The sequence below is a fragment of the Hydra vulgaris genome, chromosome 06 (genome assembly GCF_038396675.1).
Source record: "Hydra vulgaris chromosome 06, alternate assembly HydraT2T_AEP".
Classification (NCBI taxonomy): Eukaryota; Metazoa; Cnidaria; class Hydrozoa; order Anthoathecata; family Hydridae; genus Hydra; species Hydra vulgaris.
The window spans coordinates 16,727,534-16,747,687 of NC_088925.1; the positions used below are offsets into that span (position 1 = coordinate 16,727,534).

The window sequence follows — 20,154 nt, forward strand, 5'->3', positions numbered from 1 at the left end:
TGGTTTTGCCCACCCCTAACTTCAAAGTACCAAATGAAAAGTGTGAGATAAAAGTTTGAGTTAACTGATATTGGACTTACTGGGAATCAATTGTATTGAAAGAATTGGCTAAAAATAAAAAAGTGTACAAAATTACTGATCATACAGCTACAGGTGTAAGTATGACAAAACTCTAGTGCCAGGGTACGGCTAACAAAATCCCATCCATTAAAAAAATATGGGGTTGAAATTGATAAAATTTAAAATATACAACTTTAATCATGAAAAAAGTGCTGAGTAAGCATGTTTTTAATAACAAAATAAAGTAAATCCTCCATTTAATCAATTTTACTCTGCAAAATAGTTTTATCTTATTTGACTCTAACATAAATTGATATAAATGGTTGCGTAACACAAAACAAACACTAATTAGTTGTAAACATGCTTTTAAACTTTTAGAAAATAATAAAAATATGAAAAAAATCAAAGTTGTTAATAATGGTCTCAAATTCTTAAGACATATTCATTAACAAGAAGGATTAGTAGAAAAAAATTTATTTCTAAGTTATACAGTGCGTTTCATAATTATAGCCACATCCCCCATTTCTCTTAGTCCATGTTTTCCACAACGAATAAACAAATAGTATTAATGCTACTTCTTATGGATAAGAAAGAGTAGAAAAAGTACATGTGTTATAATCATTTTTGTTTTACTTACAGCCAGCAATTGCCTAAAATCGATTTTACGTGTGTTCATAATTATAACCGCAGTACGACCTATAACCATGAAGAAGGAAAACTAAGGCGCAGGTTTTTTTTTCTAATAACCGATATAGCCACCACTGTTCTTAATAACCTCAAAAATGCGATTCGGCATGCTTCTGATCAGATTCTCAAGCAACTGGACTTCAATTTCATCCCAAGCTTTCAAAAATGCCATTTTTAGTTCGGGCACGGTCTGAAACTGACGATTATTCGCATACACACATCGTACAAGCACTCCCCATAAATTCTCAATAGGACTTTAGTCAGGTGAACACGCGGGCCACTGTAAAAGTGGATTATTTTTCTCAATCAGCCACGCTGTAGTGCTTTTGCTGGCATGAACACTTGCATTGTCTTGTTGAAAAGTCAAACGACGGCGTGGAAAACGTCGGATGAAAGGTAGAAGATTGTTCTGAAGTACCAATTGGTATTCTTCACTGTTCATTTTTGTCGAAGGAAATGCCAGTTGCAGTTTAGAGTGAACACAGAAAGCCCCCCATACCATTAGACTAGCACCACCAAAATTCCGTTTCGAGAAGAAATGTGGCTCTTTACAGAGGTCTCTCCAGTAGTGAGTTGTTTCATCTGGTCCATCCAGATTGAACTTTTTTTCATCACTAAAGATGACCTGATGTAGAAAATTGAAAATAAAAACACCTTAATTCTTTAAATATAATTATTACTATCGAATTTAAAAATTCACTACCTTGGTCCAGTCAAGAGACATATTGTTCCGACCAAAATCCAATCTCGCCTCTTTATGGCGTGGCAGCAGACGTGGCACAGGTAGCATTTTTTCTTGAACGATGTGTGGAGCATGTTGTATGGTCCTCCAAATCATACATTTTGACACATTCAGGTCTAATTCTCGTTTAACCTCGAGACAACTCTTGTTAGAATTCGAAACAGCTTGAATAATTTTGCGCTGGGTACGGTCACTGAGTCTTTTTGGACGTCCAGTATGCTCCTTTTGGCAGTAAGTAGCTGGACTAGCCAAGTAATTTCGTACTACGCGATCTGAACGTCCAATTAGTCGAGCAATTTCACGTTTGGGTTCTCCCTTTTAATGTAGAATTTAGGCTTTTTCAGCTTCAGTTAATGTTTTCCCGCGAGGCATATTGCTACAATGAGCAAATAAATAAATGAATTAGGTAAGGAATAGGAATATATAATAAAAAAGTCATTACAGCATTAATAACACACATATTTAAAGTTAACTTACATTTTAAATAAAAGTAATCACAAGTGCGGTTATAATTATGAAATGCCCGCAAAATTGATTTTTCAGGGTTCATAAGGTATTATTGCAACTAAAAACTTTATTTTTGATATTTTAAAAGATATATTTTAAAGGTTGTTGCAACTATTGTTTTTTCTTATCTCTATGAAGTACAGAATTAGAAATTTTTAAAGTGTATGAGACTTACCATCCCTGATTTTTTATGTATAACATTATTTTCATTTGTATTTGATTTAGTCATAATATTTTCAATGACGATAAAGTGCAATATGATATAGAGGTAAGATTTTATGTTTTTTAAGCTTATTTATGATTGCTTGTATATTGCATATACATACATATATAAATATATATTTACTTTGATAGAATAATATGAAGAATTTTGTGACAATCTGTTGCTAATAGAGGTTAGGATTTGCTTAAGTGTTTGAGGAGGGTGGCTGGAATAAGTGTGCATGTAAAGTACTTTTTCATTTGATTTTTTAAAAGGTTGGTGCAGATTTTTTTCTAGGTTAAAGGATATATCTAAAAAGTTAACTGCATGTCAGTTAGTTTGTGTTACTATTTTAAAACCAATCGTTTTGAAAACCTCAATGATATTTTTTCAAAAACAATCAATTGTGAGCCAAGATTTGTTTACCATCAGACCATCATCATAATACAGGCCTTGTTTTAAATTAAAAATACTAGTAATAGCCTAGTGTGAATTTCACGTCATAAAATTCTCTTTATTTTTTTATTTTTTAATGATGTTAACTTTTTTAAATTACTGCAGTAATATTAATTACCGCAAAATGAGTTAAATATCATTTAACTTCTTTTTTATTATTACAATTTTTTTTTTTAAAGGAAATATTTTTTTTCTTTTCTTTTCTTTTTTTAAATATTAAATAATTAAATTTAATATCACATTTTTAAACAAATTTCTTTCTTTTCTTGACATTTACATAAATGAATTAAAATATGTTAAATTGTTTAATGATTATTTCATAAATCACTTAAGGTGTACATAAATTGCTCTATGTGTAGCGCTTTAAAACAAGGCCTGTAATATAATCTAATGTCATCTTTATTTATATTGCAGATATGGAGTCTAATATATTTAGGCCGACTAGTTCACAGGTTTCTGCACCATTGAAATAATCCATTGTGACATCAAAGCAGTCATGTGCTAAGTTTTTTTCTCCATGTTTCGTTGTTAAAAAAATTTCTGCAATGGTTAATGACTCTTATGCTGTCTTTAATGATGTATGTGTATTTTTTTGCGTTGCTCTAGATGTTAGATGTGATTGTGTGGTAAAAATCAAATTGTCAAACTTAAAAAAGGGCATCATTTCTTTTCTGGTATATTGTTAAACCATTTGATTGCTTCAGTGTTATTTTTCCACTGGTTCAAATTTAATTTAGTAATAACTTCCATATTTATATTTCTTATTAAAGGTATTTTTTGTTCTGGATGTTTTTAATTTGCAGATTTGAATTAATTATGAGTTGAATAATTAATTCAAATCTGCAAATTAAAAACATCCAGAACAAAAAATTAATTGCAGAGTTGAATAGACAAATATGAATATGTTTTTCATGAATATGTTTTTGCAAAGTTTAATAGATGACAATGTTTATTGTTTTGGAATGACTCTTTGTGGTCTCTTAATGTTATGAAAGCTATGTTATTATTTTTATTCCCTTGCCTAAGTTGAATTTGATTGCTACATTTCTGGCTTCAAACTTAATGAAGTGTTAAAGTTTTTGAGGTGCTTTTTTGTACACTTTTGTGATATTTTTCTTGAGAAACTTATTGTGTTCCTGAGCAGAAATTTGAAGAAGATTGTTGGTTTTGTCTGCAAATAGTAATATGTTGGGGTTTGTCTTTACACTTAATTTAAGTTGAATTTTGCAATATTTATGTATTGGAAAATTTAACCATCATTGCCAAATACATATGGCAAGTAAAAGAAAACCTCAACATATCATGGTGACTAAAAAAGTCCTTGCTTCAATAACGTCACAATAAAATGCTTGATTTGCCTCCACAAAAAGCATTTAATAATTTCATACAAAGGCTCCCAAGAATTGTTAAACAAAAAATGCTAATAATATACAGTAATAAGTATTGTCACAAAAACAAGTTTTTGCTCGACAACCACGAGCCCAAAGGTAAAAAAAATTAAACCATGCTTGCGATCAATAACAGCTTTATAATTGTTTTTGCATGTTACTTTTATATAATAAGAATAAAATAATTTTTAACAAAAAAAAAAAGCATAATGTATTTTTACCTGGAGTAAAAATACTTTATGTTTTTTAAAAATAACTATATTAATTAACTTTCTTTGCTAAAATTAAATGACTCCTTAAAGAGTGTTAAAGCCTCAATAAAAGATAATTATCCCAACATATTATTTTGTAAACAAAGTTTTAGAAGCGATTATTTAAAAAAAAATGCGTTTTGTTATTAAATGAGTAACTGCTAATATTTAAATAATATTTTTCAAATGCATTTTATTTATGATCAATCTTATTAATAACAGGAGAAAAATCAAGAATTGGTTGTCAGTAGCTTCTCTAAAATGTACAAAACATTAACTCTTACTTCTGATCTTTCTTGGAAAACATATAATAACTCCATTGCACAATTACCATCTGCTAAGGTTGCATCTCTTTATCGTGTATACCAAGTTCTTACTCAGGATTCTATTCTTTATCTCTATAAATTTCAAATCTGTCCTTGTATGGAATACTGTTGCCATATTTGGAGCAGATCTTCGAATGATGTCCTTTCTCTTTTAGATAAGGTGCAATAACGCTCAAAAAAAGTGCATAAACATAGTGGGGCCTGCTCTTGCAGCCTACCATCAACCATTGTCACATCGTCGTAATGTTGCTTTTCTTTCTTTTTTCTGTAAATGCTGTAATGGGCACTGATCTAAAGAGCTAACGTCTCTTGTGCCATCTACTAAAATTCATTCTCATGTTACTCATCATTCAATTAAGTGTCATCCTTTTACTGTGACTGTTACTAAGTGCTCCAAAAATTCTTATTTGTCTAGTTTTTACCTTGAACATCAGTTTTTTGGAATTCGTTTCCTTTATCTTGTTTTCCTGATTCATATATTTTGCAATCTTTTAAGTCATCTGTTAATCAATATCTTGCTTTATAAACTTCATCTTTTCTTCTCCAGTTACTCTAATAGTGGTTGCTTGCAGCCTTATTGAAAGTGAAAATGTTAAAAAAAAAAAAAAAGATCACTGCCACCTATTGACAATGGTAAATCATCATGAATACACATGATAACTCTTTGTAAAAAATGTAACAATGCTGGCACTCTGTCAATAACAAAGTATAGTTTAAGAAGTCGGTCTAGTGCACTGAACATGCTATTTCTCATTGGAATCACATTGTCCTCTTTAAAAATAAATAGTTGCACCAAATTGCCTCAAGCAAATAGTGCAATAAAAAATGGATGCATGAATGAAGAATGTCTATTTGCATCAATCATAGTTTCCATATTTGTAGTATCCTCTAAGAGAAAAAAAAAATAAAGATACAATATAAAAGTAACAGGGTTAATAGATTAACTAGATTAACTACTTAATCTAGTTAATCTAGTTTATAACATAGTTTAATACACATTAAGCTGGAAATAATTTTAAAATATTCCTTCTAACTAGAAGGAATATTTTTATTATTCAGTTTATTATGCTAAATTGATTTATTCCAAAAATGACTCATATTATAATTATGTAATATTTATATGCGCATTTATATTACTAAAACTTTGCTTTACTAAAACAAAAAAATTATTGTAGTATAGAATAACTTATATTACATAGTTGACAAGTAGCTCAGAGAGCTACTGTCGATGTATGATGGAAAGGGATTTGTATGGTGATTTACAACGATAATTTATGGCAATGACGATGTACGATGGGAAGGGAGATTAGTAGGATGGGAAGACTTGTACAATGGAAAGGCCTTGATGGCAAGGGGGAGCTAAAGTTCTCTTTTCCCATCAAGGCCTGGTAATAGCAGGCAGTCAAGCTTTAAAAGTAATAGTTTAGTCATTGGATTCATTCATTCACACCAAATAATAACATGAGGAGCCATATCCTCCCATTGGGTAAGAGGCTCTTTAGCATTTTCAAATGTTGCAGTAGACTTTCTAAAACTAATGATTGCATAAACAAATGATTATAAAACGAGTAATTTAATATACATTTTTTAATTAAAAATTCAATTTTACACTATTAGAAATAGAAAAACTTGTATGTATTTAAGTTTAAAACAAAATTCATAAGAATAACTTGAGAAATTAGCTTCAACTGAATTTCCATATAAAATTAAATGATTGATAAATTCTTTAGTGTTTTTAAAATTTGTTAAAATTACTGACCTTTAGATAGAGCAAATTTAAGAATAACTAATTTAATTTTTTAAATTACTCAAGTACTTTAATAGATAATATATTTTCTAATTCAACTTTTAAAGATATTTTTTCCAACAATCTATTTATTAGAATATCATTTGCCACAGTTTCTAATTTATTCATTTAAAAAAAGTATATATTAGTTCTCGTAAAAGCAATATTCTTCTTCAAATTTTTTTTGTAACACTTATTCAAAGAAGTTTTTTTTAACTACTTTACTACTAATAGCAATAGTTTGAGAACTATGTAGAAGGGTATTAGAACTCTTTTGAATATACATTCTGATAATATATCATACCCATCGTGTATATCTTCAAACAACGTTATACATTATCCGATTAAAACCTTGAAAATTTCCAATTCCTTCTTTATTTCAATCCCTGAAGAACTGCAAAAAAATATTTACTCATCCCATACTGACCATAAGTATTTAAAAACATCAAACCCTGACTCTATTTTCATTAAATCTACTGACAAAATTTAAATAATATCAGTTATTCTTTCTCTAAATGATGGCAAGGCTTCTGGTCCAAACACCATTCCAACTTTTATTCTAAAACTTCTTGCTAATGATATTTTTTCAATACTTTCTAAACTGTTTAATCTCTCATTAGCTACTGCAGGCATTTGCGTAAGAGGCGTGCGGTTGCACATCTTATATGACTATGCATATAATACTTTTTTGACAACTTGGTCACGGCTCTGTGCAAATTTTGATAATTAGCACGTTAAAAAAAGATGCTAAAAAAACAAAGCAAACTTAAAATAAACAATCCATAACCTGAAAAGAGAATAAAATCTGAAAAAAAAATTAATACAAAAATCAAACTAAAATAATTAAAATTTTAAAGAATAACAAAATGAAAAATCAGAAAAAATTAAATTATTTCTTATTTAATGTAAACTTAATTGTAAGCGAAAGTTAAAAACAAAAATATCACATCTCTATCAATTATCATTCCCTCCCATGAATAAATAGGCTAATACAAAGACTGATCTCATTGTGAGGGGGAGGGCTATAAGGGCATCTGCCCCCCCCCCCCCCTTCCTCTTTCAGATTTTTTTAATTAATTTTTTTAGATATATTCAACACAGCAAGATGTTTAAAAATGTAAGTAAATATAAATTAGGTTTAAAAGTGCCATGAAAATTAAAAAATTTTGTGGTGCAAATTTTAAATTTTATAAAAAGTTAATAGGATACAGGGTGCGTCAAATCGACAAACTTGCACACGTTTGTTGAAAAAGACAGAAAAACGAACATCAGGTTACTTTACTTTTACTTGAGCTAACGTTGGCATTTGCTTAAGATTTTTCAAAATGAACACATTATTTCAGCAATTTTTTTTTCCCAACAATTTTGCGATTGATAGTTTTATTATAAAAAATGCATATTTAAAATAAAAGACAATTACCTTCAGAGACTTTTAAATAAATGCTTTTGTAATTACTTCAAAAGAAACCACACTTAAACATTATGATTGCGTTCTTTTATTGAAGAAAGCAATCATAATGTATAAGCATTGTTTCTCTTAAAGTAATTAGCAAAACATTAAAAGTTTAAAGTAAATACATTCATTTTAGCAAAAAATTTTACATGCTTGGTTTTTATTTAAATTTCCTAATTTTCCTTAAAGTGAAGTAATGATTATTTGTATATTAAAAACACTTCTAAAAGATTTGAAAAGAACTTTTTCAGAAAGTTTTTCAGATTATAGTTTTCATTTTTTATTGTGCGTTTAACAACATTAATAATATGATACTTTTATTGACTTATTATTAAATACTTAATATGGTATTATTATTTTTAATGGTTTTAAAAAAGAAATGTCAAAACAACTTTTATTTTATTTTTAGTTTCTTTAAGATAGTAAGTTTTTTATTAGTAAATAATTTTAACGAAGTAAAATTAGAAAAAGTCACTATTTTATATCAATTGATAACTGTTTACAATCATTGATCATTGCATATTAATTATCATTAATTTGTGTGCACTTTGCAAATGCATAAAAAAAAGTTTTGAAAAAATATAAATTGATTCAATTTACCAAGCATCTTTGATATATTGTGTTGGGGAATAAGTTTGCTTAGTTTTTTTCAAAGAGCTTTCTTTAAACAAAAAACAATAATTATAACAATAAATTAATCAATTATGTATTTGCTGTTACTGTTTACAACCTCCTCTTACCTCTCAACCAATTTGTTGATGCTGTTCTGCACAACAAATTGGTAAACCTGGCTCAAAACTTATTCGACACCAGTCTGGTGTCGAATAAGTTTTGAGCCAGGTTTTGAGGTCCTCTTTGCCGTCGAAGTTAACACCCCTCATTTGATTCGACAAGGAGCAGAAAAGGTGATAATCTGTTGGCGCAAGGTCCGGAGAGTATGGTGGATGTTGAAGAATCTCCCATTTGAGTTCTTGGAGTGCAGTTTTGACAACTTGTACAACATGGGATTTCGTGTTGTTGTGGAGTAAGATGACTTGGCCTTGTTGGTCAGGTCTTTTCAGTTGCATAGCTTCATTTATGAGGCGTAGTTGGACAATGTAGAGCTCCTTGTTGACCGTTGCGTTCCTTTCAAGCATTTCCCAGTGAATCATGCTTTCCTAGTCCCACCATGCAGATCATGGTCTTTTTTAGGTGGAGATCTTGCTTAACTCTCAGTGTTGGCGTGTCTCCTGGGGTCACCCACTCCTTTCTTTATTTCATAATGATGTACAGGCACTATTTCTCTTGTGATGATTCGCAAAGCAAAGGTGTCGTAAATGCTGATTTTTGCTACCTGGGTATTCCATTTCTAAGGGTGGAAAATAGGAAAAACAAAAATGTTTGAAAAAACAAATAACACAGTTTTGTAGAGCAGAAAAGACACTGTCTAATGAATACAAACATTTTGCTCAACAACAAACAAATCCTTTAAATATTCCTTTTTTGAATCCTATTTTGAAAAAAACTGAACAAACTTATTCACGAACACAATATTTAATATCTTATTAACTAGAATGAAAATTATTTGAAAATAAAATTCCCTTATTTGCCATAAATCTCTTAAATTAGACATTCATCAATAAATAAAGATACTTACGTCAACATTCATTAAAAAAAAAACGATTTTTCGTGCCCTAGAATAGTTCAAAAATAGTAATCAGACACGATTTTTATTGTAATTATTATTATTTTTTTCTAATATGTAGGGTGGTTTTTTCAGCAATTATGCAGGCCAAGGAATGAAACAGATGTGTTTGAAATATTTAAAAGTCTATTCATAAAATATATTTATGTATTCAGGGCCATTTCAAAGAGGTCTTCCATGGGGGGAGGGGTGTCATATGTGTTTTTTGCCAACTAGAGATGCTAAAAACAAATGTAAATAATATTTTTATGAGACACTAGATAATCGGTATCGTATAAGTTGATACTGAGAAGAATGATCTTGTATTGCTTATATACTAATGTTGATACTATCAGTATTGGTTCGATACCACTGGATACTGAGAAAGGTGGTCTCGTATCGTGTGGTATCGCTTATGTACCAATGTTGATACTATCAGTATCGCTTCAATACCAAACGATACCGATAATAAAAAGAATTGCATAGTATCGCATGGCCTCGAATCGAGACTCTTAATAAAACAAAACAAAAAATTAAAATGTGACTTATTGGATTTTTTATTAACAAAATACAAATATAATTGCTTTTTAGAGATTTAGCCATTGTTATTTTAACAATCTACAATACTTTGGCTATCGTCCATTAGTTGTTTTGTTTTTTGCTGTACTTTTGCTTGTATTTTTGGATTTTCTTCTATTAATATTTTAATAATTTGGGGGCATTCACTGTAAATTTTACATCTAAACAATATAAATGAGTTAAATAATTTCAGAAATATTATTACCAAAAAAAGACCCTTCGATAGCAGACTTGGTCGGGAAAGGTGTGTGATTACACTCTAATCTTGACCACGCATAAAATATTTATTTGCGACAACTTGGGCACTGCTTTTTAGATGTTTTGAGAACATTTCAAAAAACAATCAAGCGCAAAAAAGTTTAACTGGACCGATGAGAGACAATTACAAAAAATAAAAGCTGCCTGAATAAATTGTTATAAATTAAGTTTAGAATAATTAATAAACTTCGTCTTTTATAATGTTTAAATTTTAATTAAGCGACACTCTTTTATATAAAGTAAAAACTTACTATTAATAATTGTTTAATAAAGAAACAAATGTTATTCAATTTATCAAAGAATTTAGTATAGTTTCTTTTATTTGTGTACTTCTGATTTATTTCAACAAGATTCTGATAAACAAACGTTTGTTGATTTATTTAATAAATAAAAGAGTCAATCTTTTTTTAACCATTTTGCGCTTTGCGTAGTTGGCCTGAGTTTTGTTTTTACATATTACATACAATTCTTCGTAGTACGACGAACAAAAGAAACAATTAAATCATTCAGTTACTATGACAATGTTAGAACGTTGTTTTATTTTAGCAGTATCTTTAAAAGTGTTAAAAACAATTCCGCAATGTGCTAGACCCCTGAATCAGCAGTCTATAATGATCAGTATCCAAACAAATTACATTCCAAATGAATTATATTTTTATTTTTTGTTTTACAAACCAAAATCAAGTTTTAAATACATCAAACTATATGAAAGCATTTTTTTATGATTAAACTTAAAAGGTAAAAATAAATTACGAGGAGGAAGCGGAACTGCTTTACCATTGATTATGACTAGTGAGTGGGCTTTTTAATTTTAATTAGTATTTAAAGCAGAAATAAGTAAATTTAAGTTTAAGTATAACAAATTTGTAAGAATGACATCTGAAGCGAAAAACATTATAGATAGTAAACCAATATATAAACTTTTCTTTTGCGAGGGAAAGAATCAGTTATCGGATACACGGAAGAAAATGGCTTAGTTGTCAAAATATGGTGTAAGATTTGTGCTAGGAACAAAAGTGAAATTTTAACAGATACCTTAGTTATAGGAGTATCGAATAATCGGTTGTCATATTCTTGTTATACGAATATATAAATAAGTTGAATTTAATAAAAAGGCAGCGTATAAACTAATATATGTATGTATTATACGCTGTATATATAACACTTTTTAATAATATAGATCAAAATATGTTATTAAAAAGTTTATACGCTGCCATTTTATTAAATCTTTTAAATATCTGTGTGTGTGTGGCTTCAACGTATTAAAATAAAATTTGTTTAATAATATATACTTATAACAACTTACACTAGAAATATCAACAAAAACTTATCAAAGTTCAATTAATACAAATTTAAAAAAAAGATTCTTCAGAATATTCTAGACCTTTAATTCACTTTAAGTCAGTGTATTTTTTGAACCAATAGAATTTCTTTGTTCGTAGATTTGGCAGGTTTTTAATGTTTGCAAATATTCTTTGTTATCCTTCCGCACCAAAATGTTTTGAGAACATTCATGTTTGAGTATGTTTCCATGTTTGTCTGCATAACAATTATTTTTTAAATACACGCTCAAAAATGAACTATAGTGGGCAGGCATACAATCTGGCAGTTAATTTAGCACACTGTGCTTTGAGCGTTCTCCCTAAAAATCAGTCGATTAATGAGTTATTGCTCCACCAAATAAATTAAATTTTTAAAAATCTTAATCGTTAATAAACAATAATAGTTATAACGTAAAAACTTAAAAAATAAACTACATCTTTAATTTAAAAAAATTAAATCCTTCGGAAAGACTTGAACCTAGATCTTTGGACTAATAAGCCATAACTTTATCTGTTTGGCCATGCAAGCTACTTCATTAGAGAGTTAAGTTATTATATATAAAAACAGTTTTGCCGGTAATCAATCTCACAATTATTTCCCGGCATAGCTGGCAATTACCTTTTGAGATAAAGTATAAACAATACTTAGTAAGTAGTGCTTACCTATATTTTTCTTAAAATAATTCCAGATTAAAGATGTTGTAAAAGGCATAATGAGTGAAGATTAGTTTTCTTTAATAACTAAAGTATACTTATGTTTAATTGTTTAAAAAAAAAGTTTAGTTGTTGAATGTTGAACACAGAACAAATAACCTGGCGAGAATTACGATACCACAAAAGATTAAATTAAAGTAACAATACCAGATGAGGAATTAAAGTATGGATGTGATATCACACAATTAATTAAATTTAAATAAATGTAATGACCGTTACCAAATCAATTCCCTTTAAACAATCATTTCTTGTACTCGTTTAGAATAATCAGAAAAGCAATTTCCTTCAGAGAATCGTATGAAAAACTCTCTTTAATGATAGTTACAAAACTAATTCCCTTTGAACAATCATTTTTAATACTTGTTTAGAATAATCGTTTGCGATTGCATCACAAGCAATTCTCTTTGGAGAATTATATGAAAAACTCTCTTTAATGATTGCAAAACTATTTCCTTGGAGATTAATTCTGCACAGAATATTTTTGCATGAATGGAATAAAAATTCAATATAGTTGGAACAACGATTTGAGAAACTGCACACAGCAGAGGCGGATCCAGGTCATTGTTCAAAGGGGGTAGTCCGACCAAAAAATATATATATATATATATAAGATTTACATTTTTTTTAAATAGAACAACCGTTTCATTTGATCCTTTAGAATGATTTTAGAAAGGTTATAAAATAGTTTGCTAATAAATATATTGAATGGTTATATGAATACTTTTTTTTTTTGAGTAAAATAATAAAATGATGACTTACAATTTTTGTCTTTTTATTTAATTTTATCAATAATATTTTGAAGTTTGACATTTTTCAGGTAGGGAGTGGGTAGTAACCCCAAATATCGCCCCCCCTCCCTTTCCTTTTTGTCCGCCCCTTACACACTGTTTAACATAATTTAATTATTTGTAATAATTTAATATCTACCACTTTCTTGATAATTCTAAGTGTCTCTATGGCCACCAGTTCAGATTTCATTTAAGACACTCTACTTCCCATGTACTTTTTAGCATTACTGAAATGATTTGTGGTTCGATTGATAGTGGTTCTTTTGCTTGTGGCATCTTTATTGATCTCCAAAAAGCATTTGATACAGTTGACCACAAGTTTTTAATTAAAAAATTAGTATACGTGGTATACCACTATGGTATACGTGGTATCACTAATGATTAGTTTTCATCATATATTAAAAATCTTACTCAGTTTGTCTTGATTAATGGGTTTCAATCTACAAGTAAAGTTTTTAAATATGGTGTCCCACAGAGTTCCGTTCTAGGGCCTTTACTGTTTTTAATATATATTAACAATCTGCATCACTTTATAAATAATTTGATTGTTCATCATTTTGCTGATGATACTAATCTTCTATGCATACATAAATCAAATTTTCATAAGAATTATGACATTTTCTCCTTTTAGTTATTGTCATAATTTTTACTTTGTTTAATTTTATAATTTTAGTCATAGTTATAAATTTTGCTATAGTAATTTTTACCATAATTTTTATTAAAGTTATCATATTATAGTTATTATTTGTAATGTTTTTTTATTCATATTATTATTACAGTTGAATCCCATTAACTCGGAACCCTGGATAAGTCGGATGGAATTTCAATTCCCCTTGAACATTCTCTATCATCTTACTGTAAAATCATCCCCTTAAATCGTACCCTAGTTAAGTCAGACCATTTGCTAACTCATACTGTTTTTTGAGGTCCTTTTGGCAAAAAACTTCGCTTTACTATGACTTTTATTTTGAATTGCATATAAGTGCATATAATAACAAAACTTCTAATACTTCAATTCCAAACTTTAAACGCTCAAAAATAAAATACTTTTGCGTCAAATATAGTTAAACATAGCTAAACATTTTCACGGAGATCTTTCGATTCAGTTAAACTTCAATTAAATTCTATTCAATCAAGTTTTATTTACTAAAAGTCTCGAAGGTTCCTAAAAGAAAGCTTTCAAGTAGAACTATAACAGAAAAGTACGAAATGCTAAAGAAACTCAACGAAGGAGAATCATCTATATCTATATCAAAGAAATATGGCATTCCAAAGCAAAGATTGTCTGGATGGTCAAAAGAAAAAAACACAATATATTCAGAAGTCGAAAAAAATAAAACTTCTGCAAAAAGAGTGTGGTTGGGTGTCTCCTTAAATGAAGATTTGGATAAAGCTTGTTATACGTGGCTTTTAAACACCCGACACCAAAACATTCCTGTGTCTCGAACCATTTTCAAAGTCAAAGCTTTTCATTTTGCAAAAGAACTTAGTTGTGATAACTTTCAAGCATCCGATGGATGGTTAGATAGATGTATTGTTTAAAACAATATCAGGTATTTTATCATTTTATTTTTTCATTGATATTTACATTTTTTTTAATCATTTGTCTAAAAAATAATAAGCATGGAACTCTCATTTCTATTCCATCGCCCATAAACCAATAAATTATTAATCCAATACTTTTGTTTTAATTTGTTTAAAGTCATTACCTTGTTTTGGCTTATTACCACGCACTGCATGAAAAGCCAATAAAGTACTAAACCATAGCTAATAAAATTTATGCTGATTTTAAAGTTGCTTTTCTTATTTTTCATAGGTGAAAGTCAAGATGTCACTAATGAATGATATTATATGACAAAGTTGTTTCCTCGGTGGGAATTAACTTTACCGATAATATTGTCTCGTTATAACTCGTGTGATATATTTAATACAGATGAGTTTGGTTTGTTTTATAAAGCACTTCCAAAAAAAAGTATGCATTTGAAAGTGAGAAATTGAGTGAGAAATGTACTGGAGGTAAGAATTGCAAAATACAGCTAACTGGGATGCTGATAAGATGAAGATATTGTTCAAGATATCATTGAGGTAGTTGAAGAAGAAATGCAAGAGGAAGAAGGAAACAAAACTTTAGATGAAACAGTGACAAAGCCAACGACTAAAGAAGTTTATAAAGCAATTGATACCCTTGTTAATTTTTCGATGTTTACTCAGAGTGGTGAAATTGGAAGTGTAGCTTTAAATGCTTTAAAGCTGTTTGAAAAATAGTTGTGTGAGTTACTGAAACAAACATCAATTTCTGACTTTTTTTGTTTATAGTACAAATTATATATACAAAAATATGTATTTCTCATAAGATTGTATTGTTCTATATATATGTACATTATATTTATATATCAAACAACATTCAATAAGTTATGAAATCTCAATAAGTTAAACATTTTCAAAAATTCCGACTTAAGAGCTTTGCTTAATTCAGACATTCGCTAAGTTGGGCAATAAATATATACCCCTTCAGAGTTCGAGTTAACGGGATTCAACTCTATTATTTTTGTTATTATCATTATTGCTGCTATTATTAATATTATTAAATATATAGTGCTTTATCTTATTTTATTTCCTTTTTTTTTCCTCATGTTTTTATGTTAGTTTTCTTTGCTTGTTTATTTTTTCTTTTCTTTTAAATTCTTTCTGTTTTTTTTTTTTGTTTTTTTTGGTGTCACTCCATTGACTAGTTTTTAACTATTTAAGTGACACCTGACCTTATTTATGTGAGGTTATAATATATTATTGTAAATTTTTCATATTTTATGATTAAATAAATTGACAAAAAAAAAAAGTTTGACTCTGGTTTAGGTCTTGACAGGTTATTTTTATTAAAGTTCAGCTTTTATTTAAATTGCTCAGGCGAAAAATATCCTTACCGCATAACAATCAAAATTTTAGTTGTTTTGCCTGAGGTTTTAAAAATATATATAAAAATAGTATTAATTTTAGAAAAACATTTAATTATGATCAAAATATCCATTATGCAATACATTAGAATTGTTACTTTCTTTAGAGTGATGGCTAAATAATTTAAGTGCAGATAGTTGATATATATGTACACAAATATCTTCACACAAAGATATTTGTGTTAAAATAAAATTATTTTTTTTTATTGCAAAGATGTTTGCATGTATATGTATAATTATTTAAAGGTGTTTATAAAATGTCTATATATATACAATCTATAACTGTATTTATCTTTAGCGTGTGATGAAGTATGTGCTCTACAATCCTGATCGTATTGATCCAATTCATACAGACGATCTTGTTATTTATCCTTGTATCTTTGTATTTTATTTAATTCTGCATAGAATCATGTTAGATTAGTTTCAGCTGGAGTTGGTAGTCATAATCTTTTAAAAAATATTGCAAAAACTTGTTAACTGTTAATGTCATCTGATACAAAATTGACTTGCAAATTTAGTAATTATTGCCATCTATTTTATACCAAATGATATGAAAAGTTTTTGTTTCAATTTTTTTATTATATTAGTAGTAATTTAGTATTACTTAGAACTCTATATTTTATGTTTATTGTATCTTGACTATTTTAATGATAAAAAAATATGGAGCAATTCTAAAAAGCTTCAATTTTCAAAATATGATGTTAAACTAAGTACATCTCCTTATTTGTTTATGTTTTACATTGAGAAAAAAGTTGACAGCGCCACTGAGAAGTCTAGTAAGTGTATGTTGTTTGATTTTTTTTTTTTTTATGTTTAAATTTTTATAAATAGTTATTATGATCACCCTTTAAACAACATTTTAAAAAAATGTTTATTACATTCAAAATATGCTCAATATAACCAAATGACACAGGATTTCTAAAAAAAAAAAATTTTAATGTTAATTTACCTTCCCGAGGCTGAGAAGGCCACTACAGACAAGAAGGCTACTAAATTATAATTATAACCCTCTCCTAACTCTATAACTCCATATCATGAACCTACCAGGTGCGTGGTGGGGATTGAACTCGAAACCTCTCGCTTATAAAATGAGTGCTTTACCACTACACCACTACTGCAATTAGGTTTAAAAATTATATTTTGGGGTTGCTCAAGACAAACTTATGATTTTAAAAACAGTGATGGAAAGTTGGAATCCTGAGTCTGAAGTCCCTATTTTTACCCATGTTCAGAGTCTTTTGAGTCCATAAAAATTTTGATACTTTTGCTCCAGAGGTTCGGAACTTCTATGACAATATTTTGTCTGATTTTATTGTGCAAATTTTAGTAAATCGTGTGATTCAAAAAATTTTGTCTATATTTTTTAATATGCAGGTATTTATTTTAGTCAAAAGATATATATATTTCAACCCTAAGAATTAGGGTCGGCATGCGGCAATGCCGACCTAACTGCCGACTTGAAAGTGTTTGAGGTCAACAAAAAATTGCCAACCTCGTTTCTATGTTTTATGATAAGACCTTTGTATAAAATAATTTTTGCTGACCTGATGCTGATCTCAAAAACATTGAGGTCGGCAAATTATTACCGACCTCAGTTTTCCTAATTCTGAGGGTTGATATTTTAAATCACACAATTTTTTTTAAATCTAATGTTTCCTGATGTGCAAAAATTCTTTTAAGTCACCAATGCAGGTTTTTTGATCCCAATATGCTAATTTTTTATTTATTTGTGTTTTAATCCTGTGGATAATCTTTTTTTATATATAATTTAATTGTAAGATGAATGATGACATCTAAAATGTTATTTGCCTGCCCACAAGATTAGATTTGATATATTTTTTAATACCTGCTACTTATTTTAGCTTTTTTAGTTTTTTTTTAGTTTGCGTGTAATTCACAAAAAAAAATTGAAAAAGTAATCTTTCACTTTCTCTCACTCTTTTAGGATATTCGTATTCCTAAAAACTCTAAAAAAATTTAAAAAGTTTATTTAAATACATTTTTTAAAATTTCTGTTGTCTAAGGAGTTTATCACTTTTAACCTCTGAGTCTGGAGTCAATATAACTTTGCATTCTTGCTTAAATGTTTTAAAAGAATTTCTAATTCAGAAAGTTTTTCAAATTAAATATCATTTAATCATAGAATTTACATATAATATCAGATTTGGACAGGAATGGCATGCAATCGAGCGCTATTGCTGACCACGCAAACGATTTTACTTTTTGACAACTTGACCACAACCATTTAGATGTTTAAATGATTTTTAAACATTTTAGAAATGCGCTGAAAAAAGAAACTTAAACTAGGATAAAAATTTAAAAAAATAACAATGAAAAAAGAAAACAATTCCTTACGAAAAAGAAAATATATAAGCACTAAAATAAAACTTAAAAAACTCAAACTCGAGGCAAAAATTACTTTTTGTTACGTTTTTAATTGCCTTTAAAATAAATTACTTAAAAACTTATCTTTTGAAATGTTTCATTAGAGTTCCGCAAAACGCTTTTACAAATTACTCCTGGTTGTTTAATGAATGAACAAATTTTATTTAAGTTATTAAAAAGTGTTACATATATCATTTTTAAATTGTATAAATATTTATTTTTTCCAAAAAGTTGCAAAAAAAAAATTGTCAAAAAAATTTAAAATAGTAAATTTTAGTATTTCATACTCTGATTAGTTAATCAAGTTAAAAAAAAAAAATTTTAATAATTTTTTGTAAAAATAGAAACAAACAAAAAAAAAGCAATTAATTCATTCCATTGCAACAGAAGATTTAATTTAACTAATGCATAAATTAAAGTTAGTTAAAAAATTATCTTTCAAAAGGTTTTTAGAAAACATGAAAAATAGGGTGGTGCTAAAAACAACTTATTTTAAAAATGTCAGCTGACAACCCCTAAATGTGTTTTATATAATAAGATAATACTGGATTTAAAAAATTTTTGAATAAAAAATATTTTTACGGGTGCCACAAGGCCCTTATACATCAAACAGGTTCCTAATATTATAAAAAAAAAAGTTTTTCAAAAGTATGTCATGTTGGGTCTCAAATGATGCAAAAATATATAAAAATTTCAAAAATATGAATCATTTTATAAATATATTGTTATTTTAGATTTTAGTAAATAGAAAATGACATTTTTTAATTTATAACAAAAAAAAAGGGAATTTAACAAGATTTTTTTAATTATAATTTTTTTATCTCTGCTTTTTATAAAACAATGATTATTTTTGAAATTTTTACATAATTTTGCTTCATTTGAGCCCCAACATGATATACTTTTGAAAAACTTTTTTTTTTATAATATTAGGAACCTGTTTGATGTTTTTTTGACTAAAACCATGAAACCATGTTTGATGCCTTGTGGCACCCGTAAAAATATTTTTTATTCAAAAATTTTTTAAATCCAGTATTATTTTATTATATAAAACACATTTAGGGGTTGTCAGCTGACATTTTTAAAATAAGTTGTTTTTAGCACCACCCTAATGAAAAATATTTCAAACGTTTAAATTTATCATTAAAACTACATGTCTACATAAAAAAATTTAAATATAGCATTATTTGTTGATTTACTCAAAATGCGTTTATTTTAAATTTTGATTTAAACATTCACTATAATTAATTTATTATTAATTCTTTATTCTATTTAAAATAATGCCTTGGCATAAAATAATTTAAAAGCCTTCTTTTAAAACAAAAAACTTTAGAAAAGATCAACAATTAAAAGTCATTCATAACAATTTTCTTAAAGCATTTAAATTGTTAAAACATCAAAACCAACGTGGTCAAATTGTAAAGAAAAAAATTTATAAGCGTGGTCAGTTACAGCGCGCGATAGCACAGCACTCCTGTCCGAGCCTGGTATAGCACATATTATATACCAAAAATTCAATACTATTAAAAAAAAAATTAATATAAAATTGAATTCATGCTATTTAGTTATTACTTCATCATTTTATTAAATTAGCTCTAATAATGAAAGTAATGCATTTGAAAATAATTACAGTTAATAA

The 20,154-nt window shown here is 28.0% G+C and overlaps 1 protein-coding gene across 2 annotated transcripts in view; it reads left to right on the forward strand.

Annotated features, from left to right (window-relative positions):
* The window catches only part of LOC105848331 (uncharacterized), a 46,569-nt gene that overhangs the window by 10,804 nt on the left and 15,611 nt on the right, over window positions 1–20,154 (forward strand). Inside the window, exons 2-4 of one of the 2 annotated variants that reach the window (XM_065799382.1) lie at window positions 2,222–2,264; window positions 16,432–16,507; window positions 16,784–16,915. In XM_065799382.1, the coding sequence (XP_065655454.1) occupies window positions 2,222–2,264; window positions 16,432–16,507; window positions 16,784–16,915 (251 nt within the window). The remainder of the gene's footprint in view (window positions 1–2,221; window positions 2,265–16,431; window positions 16,508–16,783; window positions 16,916–20,154) is intronic. The other variant, XM_065799383.1, reaches the window with a different exon arrangement.